The sequence below is a fragment of the Colobus angolensis genome, unplaced genomic scaffold (genome assembly GCF_000951035.1).
Source record: "Colobus angolensis palliatus isolate OR3802 unplaced genomic scaffold, Cang.pa_1.0 Scaffold306, whole genome shotgun sequence".
In the NCBI taxonomy this organism is placed as follows: domain Eukaryota; kingdom Metazoa; phylum Chordata; class Mammalia; order Primates; family Cercopithecidae; genus Colobus; species Colobus angolensis.
Genome location: NW_012116333.1, coordinates 372807 through 385829, shown reverse-complemented (window position 1 = coordinate 385829; position 13023 = coordinate 372807). Strand labels below are relative to the sequence as shown.

Genomic DNA, 13023 nt, shown 5'->3' with positions numbered 1-13023 from the left:
TCCCTCTGTCACCCAGGCTGGAGTGTAGTTGTACGATCTTGGCTCACTGCAACCTCTGTCCCCTGGGCTCAAGTGATCCTCCCACCTGTCTCCCAAGTAGCTGATACCACAGGCGTGCACCACCATGCCCAGCAAATTTTTTTGTATTTTTAGTAGAGATGGGGTCTCACCATGTGGCCCAGGCTGGTCTCAAACTCCTGGAGCTTAAGCGATTCACTCACCTTGGCTTCCTAAAGTGTCAGGATTACAGGTGTGAGCCACCACTCCTGGCCTGCTTTATTCTTGTTGCATTAAAAAATTTCAGTTCATGGCCAGGCTCGGTGGCTCACGCCTGTAATCTCAGCTCTTTGGAAGGCTGAGGTGGGCAGATTGCCTGAGGTCAGGAATTCGAGATCACTCTGGCCAACATGGCTAAACCCCGTCTCTATTAAAAATGTAAAAAATTAGCCGGGCGTGGTGGCGTGCGCCTGTAATCCCAGCTACTCAGGAGGCTGAGGCAGGGCAATTGGTTGAACCAGGGAGGTGGAGGTTGCAGTGAGCCAAGATCGCACCACTGCACTCAAGCCTGGGCAACAGAGAGAGACTCCATTTCTCAAAACAAAAACAAAAACAAAAGTTAATTTTTATATTTTAAAATGAACTCATTGTTTTTAAAGCTAATAGTTTTAACAGGCCAGCCCACATAACAAAATTTGTATCAGATTTGTTTTTAGTGGGTAACATACGGAGACCTTGTGGTGTTTCTCTGTCATCTTCCCGAAATTTCTCAGAGCTTTCAAGTTTAATTTTGGTCTTCATTTCAGTAAAAGGCAGGAGCAGAGCAGTCTTTATAGCTTTATAGCTTAAGGCTAGCCTTGCTACCCAGTGGTTAAGTGATAGTGAGACAGAGGGTGAGATGTGATGTGGCAGGGGGAGCCTTCTTTCCTGGGTGAGTGAAGGGAAGAAGGCTTTGAGGTGATACTAGTGCAGTAGCATATTTGGGCTCTCGTTCGACTGATAGCAAGCTTCTGTAACTTGCTATTGTGTCCGGAATTGGTGGGTTCTTGGTCTCACTGACTTCAAGAATGAAACCGCGGACCCTCGCGGTGAGTGTTACAGTTCTTAAAGATGGTGTGTCCGGAGTTTGTTTCTTCAGATATTCAGATGTGTCTGGAGCTTCTTCCTTCTGGTGAGTTCGTGGTCTCGCTGTCAGGAGTGAAGCTACAGACCTTTGTGGTGGTATAGCTCTTAAAGGCAGCGCATCTGGAGTTGTTTGTTCTTCCCGGTTGGTTCGTGGTCTCACTGGCTTCAGGAGTGAAGCTGCAGACCTTCGCGGTGAGTGTCACGGCTCATAACTGCAGCGTGGACCCAAAGGGTGAGCAGCAGCAAGATTTATTGCAAAGAGCGAAAGAACAAAGCTTCCACAGTGTGGAAGGGGACCTGAGTGGGTTGCAGCTGGTTGGCTGGGGCAGCCTGCTTTTATTCCCTTATCTGGCTCCACCTACATCCTGCTGATTGGGCCATTTTACAGAGAGCTGATTGGTCTATTTTACAGAGAGCTGATTGGTCCATTTTATGGAGACCTGATTGGTCCATTTTACAGAGAACTGGTTGGTCTATTTTACAGAGAGCTGATTGGTCCATTTTGATAGAGTGCTGATTGGTGCATTTACAATCCTTGAGGTAGACACAGTCACAGAGTGCTAGTTAGCTAGATACCGAGTACCGGTTGGTGTCCTCACAAACCCTGAGCTAGACACAAGAGTGCTGATTGGTGTATTTACAATCCTTGAGCTAAACAGAGTCACAGAGTGCTAGTCCTCCAAGTCTCCACTAGGTTAGCTAGATACAGAGTTACCAACTGGTGTGTTCACAAACCTTGAGCTAGACACAGAGTGCTGATTGGTATATTTACCATCCTTGGGCTAGATATAAAAGTTCTCCAAGTCCCCATCCAGTTCAGGAGCCCAGCTGGCTTCACACAGCGGATCCTGCACCAGGGCTGCAGGGGGAGCTGCCCGCCAGTCCTGAGCCACACCTGCACTCCTCAGCCCTTGGTCTGTGGATGGGACCCGGTGTCCTGGAGCAGGGGGCGGTGCCTATAGGGGAGCCCACCGCAGCAGGGGGAGGAGCTCAGACATGGCAGACCGTAGGTCTGGAGCCCTGCCCCGTGGGAAGGCACCTAGGGCCTGGGGAGAAATGGCTGGCCGGCACCGATGGGGGACCTGGCGCAACCTCTGCAGTTGCTGGCCTGGGTGCTAAGTCTCTCACTGCCCTGGGCCAGCGGTGCTGGCGGGCAGCTCCGTGTGCGGGGCCCTCGGAGCCGGCGCCCGCCCCCGCCCCAGCCAGAACTCACACCGGCCCCCAGCTGTAGCCTTCCTTCCCACCCGCTGCCTCTCCCTCCACACCCGCAAGCAGAGGGAGGAGGCTCCGGCCTCAGCCAGCTCAGAGAGGGGCTCCCAAGGTGCGGTGGCGGACTGAAGGGCTCCTCAAGCACCGCCAGAGTGGAAGCCGAGGCCGGAGGCGGAGGAGGCGCTGAGAGTGAGGGCTGCTAGCACATTGTCACCTCGCACTAACACTAGCAATTGGGTTTTTGACTCAAAGGTTGAAATTTCTCATCCATAACTTAGGAAACTTAAGTTTTCCTCTGTCTTAAAATGCTTTGATCAGTAATTCTAAACTACTTATGCTTGTCACCTTTTAAAATTATTATTAAAGATACTTAGACTACATTCTGCTATATTTGAATTCCATTTCAATTTTCAACTAAGTGCAGTGTGGTCAATCTGCTGCAGATATTTAAAGATCAATGGGTTTCTTCCCATTTGAAATGAATTGTACCAGGTTGACAAATACTGAATTTTTGTTAGTTATTTTCAAATCTCCACTAGGGTACTTGATCAGGATTTGAGACAGAGAACAGTGTTGCTTAATAGTTTGAGTTGCAAATGAAATTCTCAGCCATTTTTGGCTGCTGTCTCAGAGAGATTGATCCAACCAGCATTTATTGAATAGATCTTATGTGATAGGCCACAGAGAGAGAGATACAAAGGTGAGCGAAATGAGATATGCTGCCTTTGGGGAGCTTAAGGCTGAATAGGGGAGAAAGTCGTTAATTAAATAACTCAATAAATGTAACATTCTAACTGTGAACATTGTTAATGAAGTAGAGGTTCTTCATTGATCCTATAAAGAGCTATGAATGTGGAATTTCCTCTGTCAGGATGGTCAGATGGTTGAGGAAGAGTTAGTTAGCCTAGAAGGGGAAGGAAGAGTGTTGCAGGCAGAGAATACCATATAAATAGGCTGTGGTGGGAAGGTGCTGGGAGATCTGAGGGGACTGAAGAAACACTGCTGTTGCTGGACTATAGAGAGAGGGTAGTACAAAATGAGGTGGGATAGATACATAGGGCCTTGTAAGCTGTATTAAATGAGTATCTTGAGGTGTAATTTAGGCACCATAAAATTCACCTGTTACAAGTGTACAATTCAGTGATTAGTAAATTTGAAGCAGTACAGCATTATTGTAATCCAGTTTAAGACATTTCCTTTGCCCCCAAAGTTCCCTCTTGCCCATTTGCAGGTCATATCATACCCACAACTACACCCAACTTGAGGCAATCACTGATCTGCCTTCTCAGCCTTCTCAAGACACTTTATAAAAATAGAATTGTATAATATATAGTCTTTTGTGTCTGACTTGTTTCAATTTGCATAGTCTTTGAGGTTCATCCATGCTGTAGTGTATATGATTGGTTTGTTCCCTTTAATTGCTGAATAGAATTTCATTGTATAGATAAGCCACATTTTTATCTATTCTTTAGTTGGTGGACATTTGGGATATTCCCAGTTTTGGGCTATTATGAGGAATGCTGCTATGCACATTCATATGTGTGTCTGTGTGGACATATGTTTTCATATCTCTTGGATAAATTCCAAGGACTGCAGTTCCTGGGTCATATGATAAGTTTATGTTTAACTTTTCAAGAAACTGCCAGACTGTTTTCCGAATATCTATACCACTTTATATTCTCACCAGAAATACATGAGAGATCTAATTTTTCTATATCAAACAATTAGTATTGACTGTCTTTTTGATTGGAGCCATTCTAGTGTTTTTGGTAGCAGCCATTCTAGGGGGGGTATAGTGGTATATTATTGTGGTTTTAATTTGCAGCATCTTTTCGTGAGTTTATTAGCTATTCATATGTCTTCATTATTTTATTTTTTTTTAGAGACAGGGTCTCACGCTGTTGCCCAGAATGGAGTATATTGCTCACTGTAGCCTCGAACTCATGGGCTCAAACCACCCTATTGCCTCAGCCTCCCGAATGACTAGGACTACAGGCACATATATATGAGAGCCTGGCTGTCATATATCTTCTTTGATGAAACGTCTGTTAATATATTTTGTTTATTTTTAAATTATGTTGTTTGTCTTTTGTAGGAGTTCTTTATTCTAAATACAAATCTTTTATCAGATATATGATTGTCAAGTATTTTTTCCCAGTCGGTGGCTTATCTTCTGTTTTATTAATGGTATCTTTTAAAGTACAAAAGTTTTGAATTCAATAAAGTCTGATTTATCAATATTTTCTTTTTAAATAACATCTGCAAAGGTGGGCATTCAAGCCAAAGTTATGGATTAAATCACCCAGGAAAAGGGAGCACAGAATGAGAATCAGAGAGGGTTAAATGAAACTTTGAGGAATCTCTGCATACAATGTCATACTATAGGAGATAGATCTGCAGAGGTGGAGATGGAGCAGGAGGACCACTAGGATGGTGTTATGTCATTTAAGTCAAAAGAGTATTTTAAGACTAGGAAGAGAGTAAAAGTATCAAATCAAATAACATGAGGGCTGCAAAACAATTTTTAGGCTTAATATGGAGAGCATTGTAGACCTTACTGTACGGAAGCCAGATTGTAGTTAGTTGAAATGTGTATAGAAAGTGAGGAAATGTTGAATGTGAGTGTAGACACCTTTTCCTGGAAGAGTAGTGTAGATGGGACAGTAGCGGGATATGAATGAGGAGTAAAGTGAAGTTTTCTTGCCTTCTTTTTCAAATTTTTAATGAGACAAGGTAATCTCTTTATTTATTATCTAAATAATGATCCAGGAATAATGCCACTTTTGGAAAGTGTGTGGCATTAGGTGTTGATCCATTTAAGGTCACATGAGTCTCATACCTGTTATTCTTTTTATACTTTCTCTCCGTTGAGTTCTTCAAAATATCTTCAAAATCTAAAAAATAAAAGTAATATATGTACTAAAATACATGTAATAAAAGTAATACATTTCATTTTGAAAAATGAATTGTAAGCCCAAACTCTCTTATTCAAAACTCTAGGATTAGAAATATTTTGGAATTTAGAAATTCTCAGGTTTTTAGACAAGTAATCTGCTACATATACTGTAAATTATCAGATACTCCTATCGAGGCTTGGAGTAAGATGCCTTACTCAGATGTGCTATTTCTGCATTGAAGTATATATAATATTTACACTAAGTAGCATAAGTATAGTTTTGAGTAGCTTCCTGTCAGTTCAGGTCAGGTTTCGGCCCCAAGGATTTCAATCAAGTTTTTTGTTGTTGTTGTTGTTGAAATGGAGTCTCACTCTGTTGCCCAGGCTGGAGTGCAGTGGGGCGGTCTTGGCTCACTGCAAGCTTCGCCTCCTGGGTTCACACCATTCTCCTGCCTCAGCCTCCCAGGTAGCTGGGACTACAGGTGCCCATCACCATGCCCGGCTAATTTTTTGTGTTTTTAGTAGAGACAGGGTTTCACCATGTTAGCCAGGATGATCTCGATCTCCTGACTTCGTGATCTGCCCGCCTTGGCCTCCCAAAGTGCTGGGATTACAGGCATGAGCCACCGCGCCTGGCCTAGGAGTTCAATTAAGTTTTAGTGTTAAATAAGTAAAGAAAGGGTAGAGTGGTTTTTAAAAATTTTTAATTTTTGATAGTTTTCTGAATTTTAGAACTGTGATTAGGAACTTGGTGTACCTAATGTCCTAGAATGAAAAACAGTAGTCCTTTGCTCTGGTCCTCCACAGTCCAAAGCATTGTTGTTGGAATGGGCAGAATCTTCCCCATAGGCAGTCGCATGTGTCTTCTGAGAGTTGCTTCCATGTTTCCAAATAATATGTTCATACTGTTTCTTGACTCACAAACATTAGCTATTATCTGTTGACTTCCTTTTTTACCCAGCCTTCTCTCTTCCCATCCTCCCAATTTGGTTATGTCAGTGTTGCTTATATAATTGTAATGTTTACACTGTTGTCCATGTTGAAATTTGTAGTGTTAATTTTAAAGCCAAATTATTACATTTTCTTTCTTCTGTAGTTTTTGTTGTTAGTAATTGCTTTATATTTTCACTTGCATAATTTTTATTATTCATATCATTAGTTCTTTTTAGGTATCCATGATTGTACATGTCACTGCATCTTTGCTGTTGAGCTACCGTGCCTGGCCCAAGATAGAGGTTTTCTTATGTTAGGTATTGATATTGTATTTTAGCATTTATTTGTAGTACGTAGTGACATAAATGACTGATTCTACAGGTTCTACATAATATCATAAATGACATAAATGACTGATTCTCTGTCCATGTATGTTCATGTGTCTTGATATACTGGTGACTCCCAATATGCATTTGTGAACGTCTTTGGTTTCTTTTTTTTTTTTGAGATGGAGTCTTGCTCTTGTTGCCCAGGCTGGAGTGTAGTGGCGCATTCTCCGCTTACTGCAACCTCGGCCTCCCAGGTGCAAGTGATTCTTCTGCCTCAGCCTCTGGAGTAGCTGGGATTACAGGCCACCACCACCACGCCCAGCTAATTTTTGTATTTTTAGTAGATACTGGGTTTCACCACATTGGCCAGGCTGGTCTCAAACTCCTGACCTTGTGATCTGCCCGCCTTGGCCTCCCAAAGTGTTGGGATTATATGCGTGAGCCACCGCCTGTTCTATGTCTTTGGTTTCTTAAAGGCATGTGAAGCTCAGTCTGTCCATGTTGAGCTTACCTCCTTCCCCTGCTGCTTTTCTGTGCATCCCTGTCATGTGAGTACACAGCCAGAAACCATGGGACAGTTTAGATCCGTTACTAGGTTATGTTAGTCCTGCTTTTCAAATGACCTCACTTCTCCCTCCATATCCACAGCCTTAAGTCTGGCTTTGATCATCGCTGATATCTAGAATTGATCTCCTCACTACTTTTACTGCTTTTTCTCTTTCTGTTTCTGCTAGCTGCTGTGCATGGACTTCTCATTTTTTACATGAAATTTACTCCTTATAAAAACAGGCTTAGTTTCAAATTGTTGATTCTAACAATGCCAGTCAGGATGTTAAGATACAATTTACAGCAGGGAGGAGCAGGGTGCTGCTGGAGAGTCTGGCACCCTGCAAACAAGGGTTCAGGGAGGCATGTGAATGCTTCCTGGGGTGGCCGTTCCTCTGAGATGCTGCAGCTGGCATTTGTCTTCTCCTAGCTCCCCACATTGTTATCTGTATTTGTCCAAAGCATTGTTTTTGGAATGGGCAGAATCTTCATTTATGTTAATCATCTGGAAAGAGCATAGAACACTTTGACTGTGAAGCCATACTGGTTGGCTTCAGCATTGGCCTTTCCTACCACTCTCCTTTTAGGAAGGGGATTGTCAACCTTGCTTCCTCTCAGAGTCAAGCTGCTTATGTATTGTACATAAATGTTAGAAAGGATTCACGGTCCCAGTTGTATAAATCTGTGTTTGACTGAGGCATAGGGGGTCAGAAAATAGTTCTGGAAAAACAAAGCAAACCTGCAGGTTTTTGTAATGCAGTGAGAGAAATCACTGCAAATGCCTGGAAAAGCCTGCCGGCGGATGTGCTGATGTTAAGAGCACCTATGTTTCACTCTTGTCACCCAGGCTGGATTGCAATGGCATGATCTTGACTCACTGCAACCTCTGCCTCCCGAGTTAAGCAATTCTTCTGCCTCAGTCTCCCAAGCAGCTGGGATTATAGGCACCCACTACCACACCTGGCTAATTTTTGTATTTTTAGTAGAGAGAGGGTTTTGCCATGTTAGCTAGGCTAGTCAAGAACTCCTGACCACAGGTGATCCACCCGCCTTGGCCTCCCAAGTGCTGGGATTACAGGCGTGAGCCATCGCACCCAGCCTGGACACCGTCTTATTTGATCTTCACAGAAACCCTGTGAACTGAGTGGATATGATTACCCTTCTCTTTTACAGACGAGGAGACCAAACAGCTTAGAAATGCGTCAGTTTGCCCAACATCCACAATTAGAGCCAGGATTTGAACTTAGGTTTCTGATTGCTGACTTTGTACTCTTTCTATTGCCTTCTCAAAACTGGAAGGGTGAGTGAGATAGGGCAACAGTAGCCATCTCCTACTTAGGAGGCCTACTTAGCATAATTTTTTAAAGGTTCATCCATATTGTGGCATGTGTCAGTACTTTATTTCTTTTTATTGCTGAATATGGTTCCGTTGAATGGATATAGCTTATTTGATTTATCCATTCATCATATGATGGACATTTAGGTTGTTTCCACCTTTTGGCTATTATGAATAATGTGATACATTCATGGACAAGTTTTCGTGTGAGGAAATGTTTGCATTTCTCTTGGGTGTGTATATCCTAGGAGTGAAGTTGTTGGGTCATATGATATTTAACATTTTGAGAAAGAGCCAGACTGTTTTTCAAAACTGCTACATAGATCCCCACTAGCAGTATATGAGGGTTTCAGTTTCACAACATCCTTGCCAACACTTAACTGTCTTTAATTATGAACATAATTAAAGTAATATCTGATAGTTTTGATTTGTATTTCCATGATGGCTAATGATGTTGATTAACCCATTTTTCATTGGGTTATTTGTCTTTATTATTATTATTATTTTGGTGGAGACGGGGCCTCAATATGTTTCACACACTGGTTTTGGAACTCCTGGCCTGAAGCAGTCCTCCCACCTCAGCCTCCCAAAATGCTGAGATTATAGATGTGAGCTACTTGCACCTGGCTTTGTCCTTATGTTATTGAGTCGTAAGAGAGTTCTTTATGTATTCTAGATACAAGTCCCTTATTACATATATGATTTGTAAACTTTTTCTTCTATCAGTTGTCTTTTACATTTTTTTTTTTTTTTAAATAGAGGTTGAGTCTTGCTATATTACCCAGGCATTTCTTAAGTTCCTAGCCTCAAGATATTCTCTTGCCTTGGCCTTCCAAAGTTCTGGGATTATAGGTGTGAACCACTATGACTGGCTGTTTTTTCCCTTTCTCAGTGGTGTCTTTTGAAGCACAAAAGTTTTTATTTTGATGATGTGTAGTTTGTCTATTTTTTCTTTGTGTGAGGAAGAGATCCAAATTTCTTTTGCATGTGGCTATCCAGTTGTCCCATCACCATTTGTTGAAAACAGTACTCTTTCCCCAAGGAGTGATCTTGGCACCCTTCTTGAAAATCAGCTGACTATAGATGTGTGGGTTTATTTCTGAAGTCTAAATTCTATTCCATTGATATATCTATTCTTATTCCAGTACCACACAGTCTTGATTACTGTTCCTTTGTCGTAAGTTTTGCAATCTGGAAATGTGAGCTCTCCAACTTTGTTCTTCTTTTTCGAGATTGTTTTGGCAGATCTGAGTCCCTTGAATTTCATATAAATTTTCAAATCAGCTTATCAAATTTCTATAAAGAAGTCAGCTCAGTTTTTGATAGAGATTGCTTTGACTCTCTGTATCAACTTGGGAAGAATTGCCATTTTAACAATATTAAGTATTTTGATCCATGAACATGGGCATCCATTTCTAGTTTCTTCAACAGCCAGCTTTGGCAGTATCTCTTCTAGATGTGGATGTTCATGTTAGGTGTGCTGTATTTTGCAAGTTAGCATTAGTCAAATTGAAGCCCTCATGCCTGGATTGTCAGGCATAGTGCTGAGGTTTAACTGTTACTCTTATGTAAAGATTAATTTAGTTGATATAAAAGATGTCTGGAAATTATGCAAAGAAAATAATGTGAGTAATATATGATTATACTCTTCATGTAAATCTTCACATAAAAAATGGCATGGCCTGTTTTATGGTTTGTTTGTAAACTCATTTTTATCCTAAATATGTCTGGCATAGGAGAGAGATTGTTTCAGGCAAACTTGTAAGTCTGTTGCCTTGTGGTGGTGGGAAGACTAACTTCAGTGGCAGTGAGGAGGGATGTCCTTCAAAACCGCAAAAATTTTGAGACCCTCTTGCATCTGTGTTTCCGTGCCATAAATAGCACTTCTCAGGATTGTCATGGGCATGTACCAATGATGTAATAATGATGATTATATCAGAAGCACCACAGGTAGCTATTGGCATGATAGGTATAGGGCTTTGGATATGGTCAGTTTGACTAAGTATTCCAAGAGGCCCCATGGAGTTTGTCATCTGTAACAGAGGACTTTAGTGCATTAGTGATGAAAAAACTGCTTACCACTGCCTATTGTGATCTCTCAGGGAGTACAAGGCAGCTCCGCAGTAAGTGCCTCTTGTCTTGTGTGATGTGCTTGAATACAAACATTCAGACTGTTTCTTGGGCACAGTAGTGCTCCATCTTGAAGCACTGAAGTAGTGCTGCATCTTCCTCATCAAAGGCTTGAAATAGAGTAGATGGTGTGTGATATCTAGACACTAACATCACCTATTCTATTTTCCTTTTTTTTGTTGTTACTATCAATGATCACTCACCCACTTACTGTAAAACTAGACTTTATGAACAGATTATTGTTTTAGCTAATTTTCTTCTATGTGTTGTTCCCTCCCAGTTTTGTTCCTTTTTGTTGTTCATTGATTCTAGAGTTGTGTGAAGGAAGCCATTTTGTGAGTCCTGGTGCTCCTCTGCTTGCTTAGGGACACTACCAAGAGTTGGCACCAGTCTTACAAACGCCTGCCTTTGATCCAGAGTAGAGTTTTGGGAGAGGTAGAGTAAGTGACTGCTTATCAAATGTGACCTTGGGGTTGTCAGGCCCTGTTGTTTACCCTGCCTTTTCCTACTGCCTTACTTGTCCCCACCCCCTACCCCACCACACGATTAATAAATGAAAATCTCCAAATTCAAGATTCATTCTTTTGGTTGAAGGCTTCCATTTTCTGTTAAAATTTGAACAAAATGAAACATTTTACTACATTAAATCTTCTGGATAATTTACATTTAACTGGTTTTGTATACAGAGTTGGATAGATCTCAGTTGGTAAGTGGGGAGAGAGAACAACACACAATTCAATTATTAGACATTTTGGGGGATGTGTAAGAGAAAACCAGAAAAAGGGTAGGGGTACCTGTGCAGACGTCTTGTGCATACACTGTTAGTTTACCTAAAGGCAGCCTTTCTCATGGTTCTCAGGCATGTCATGGTGACCCTTCATATTCTCTAGGAAACCCTTTACAGCAGTGTTTGGCAAACTACAGTCTTGTGGGCCAAATCTAGCCTGCTGCCTATTTTTGTAAATAAAGTTTTATTGGTACATAACTACTCCATTTACACACTCTCTTTTTTTTTTTTTTGAGACAGAGTCTTGCTCTGTTGCCCAGGCTGGAGTGCAGTGGTGCGATCTCGGCTCACTGCAACCTCTGCCTCCTGGGTTTATGCCATTCTCCTGCCTCAGCCTCCTGAGTAGCTGGGACTACAGGCGCCTGCCACCATGCTAGGCTAATTTTTTGTATTTTTAGTAGAGACGGGGTTTCACCGTGGTAGCCAGGATGGTCTCGATCTCCTGACCTCGTGATTCGCCTGCCTCAGTTGCCCAAAGTGCTGGAATTACAGGCATGAGCCACTGCACTTGGCCCATTTACACACTCTCTATGGGTGCTTTCATGCCACAGTGGCAGAGTTAATTAGCTGGAACAGACTTGGACCACAGTGCCTAAAATATGTATCTTGCCCTTTATAGGAAACGTTTGCCAACAGCTCATGTAAAGTCTATACATTTGGAAGGTTAAGTATGGATCATAGATATCTTGAATTTAATTTGGACTTCCTAACCTCTGATCTCACCATTATGTGGACTCACAGGCAGTGGTTTTAAGGAAAGATCACTGCTTATTTCAGGACAAATGCTTGGTCATGATAAAAGTTTAACTTCAAAAATATTCTTAAAATAAATAGTGTCACTGCTTTGTTTTAAACCTAAGTAGCCAATGGAAGATTAATCTCTGATTATACATGTGCATGATCCACCTGCCTCTTTCAGGTGGTCCCATCTTATTATGAGAAATGTTAGAATTTTCCCCTTAGACTTTCATCTTCTATTGTTTTTGAAGACCAAACATTTATGTCACCATAAGTTATTTAAATATACATATGAATATAAGTATAAAATGGTAAGCTCACTCTTGGAAATTTAAAGTGTTTTAGCTGAGTTATGTTTATTCTCTCTTCATTTTCTCTCAGCTTGAAATCCATGGCCCAAAATGACTCTACCAGTGGAGACTCTCTTCTGTGAAGACAACGACCAGATAGGAGGTTGGGATGAGCATGCCACTACATCAGATCTCTGCCATTCCATCCCAGGATGCCACCTCTGCTCGAGTCCACAGAAGTAAGACCAAAGAAAAGGAGAGGGAAGAACAGGTACTGGGAGAATATCTTTTTTAGTTTAATTACTTTTATTAAATTTTTATTAAAGATGACCTAGAACAATGCTTAAACTCTAAAGGTCAGGTTTTCACTGTTAATATGCTGATAAGCACACAAATAGTTGTACTCAGAAGGAATTGTCTTTTTGTAGATTTCTAGGTTTTCAGACTTTGGTGTAAACTATTATGCTTATAAATGATTATAAATGACTTTTCATCGGTTAAATCTGCCTGATTATTTTTGATTAATCACTGTGACTAAGTTCTTTAGATTCTCAGAACATGATGCTGCTAGTTCCCTATTCATTGTAGTGTGAAATTTGGACACCCGATGGCTGGAATTTCTTAATGTGTGTCTTAGTCTGCCTCAGTGGCTGTAACAAAATGCCATAGCCTGGGTGGTTTAAATAACAAGCATTTATTTCTCAGAG

At 41.5% G+C, this 13023-nt stretch overlaps 1 protein-coding gene and 1 pseudogene across 5 annotated transcripts in view; both read left to right on the top strand.

Annotated features, from left to right (window-relative positions):
* LOC105517731 overlaps positions 1 to 13023 on the top strand; it is a 731019-nt pseudogene that overhangs the window by 380306 nt on the left and 337690 nt on the right. The window lies entirely within an intron of this gene.
* MARCH8 (membrane-associated ring finger (C3HC4) 8, E3 ubiquitin protein ligase) overlaps positions 1 to 13023 on the top strand; it is a 126125-nt gene that overhangs the window by 38711 nt on the left and 74391 nt on the right. For 2 of the 4 annotated variants that reach the window (XM_011950313.1, XM_011950311.1), the window contains exons 1-2: positions 10311 to 10494; positions 12408 to 12587. In XM_011950313.1, the coding sequence (XP_011805703.1) occupies positions 12486 to 12587 (102 nt within the window). In that variant the 5' untranslated portion in view covers positions 10311 to 10494; positions 12408 to 12485. Of the gene's footprint in view, positions 1 to 10310; positions 10495 to 12407; positions 12588 to 13023 lie in introns of those variants that run through there. The other 2 variants (XM_011950314.1, XM_011950312.1) reach the window with 1 other exon arrangement.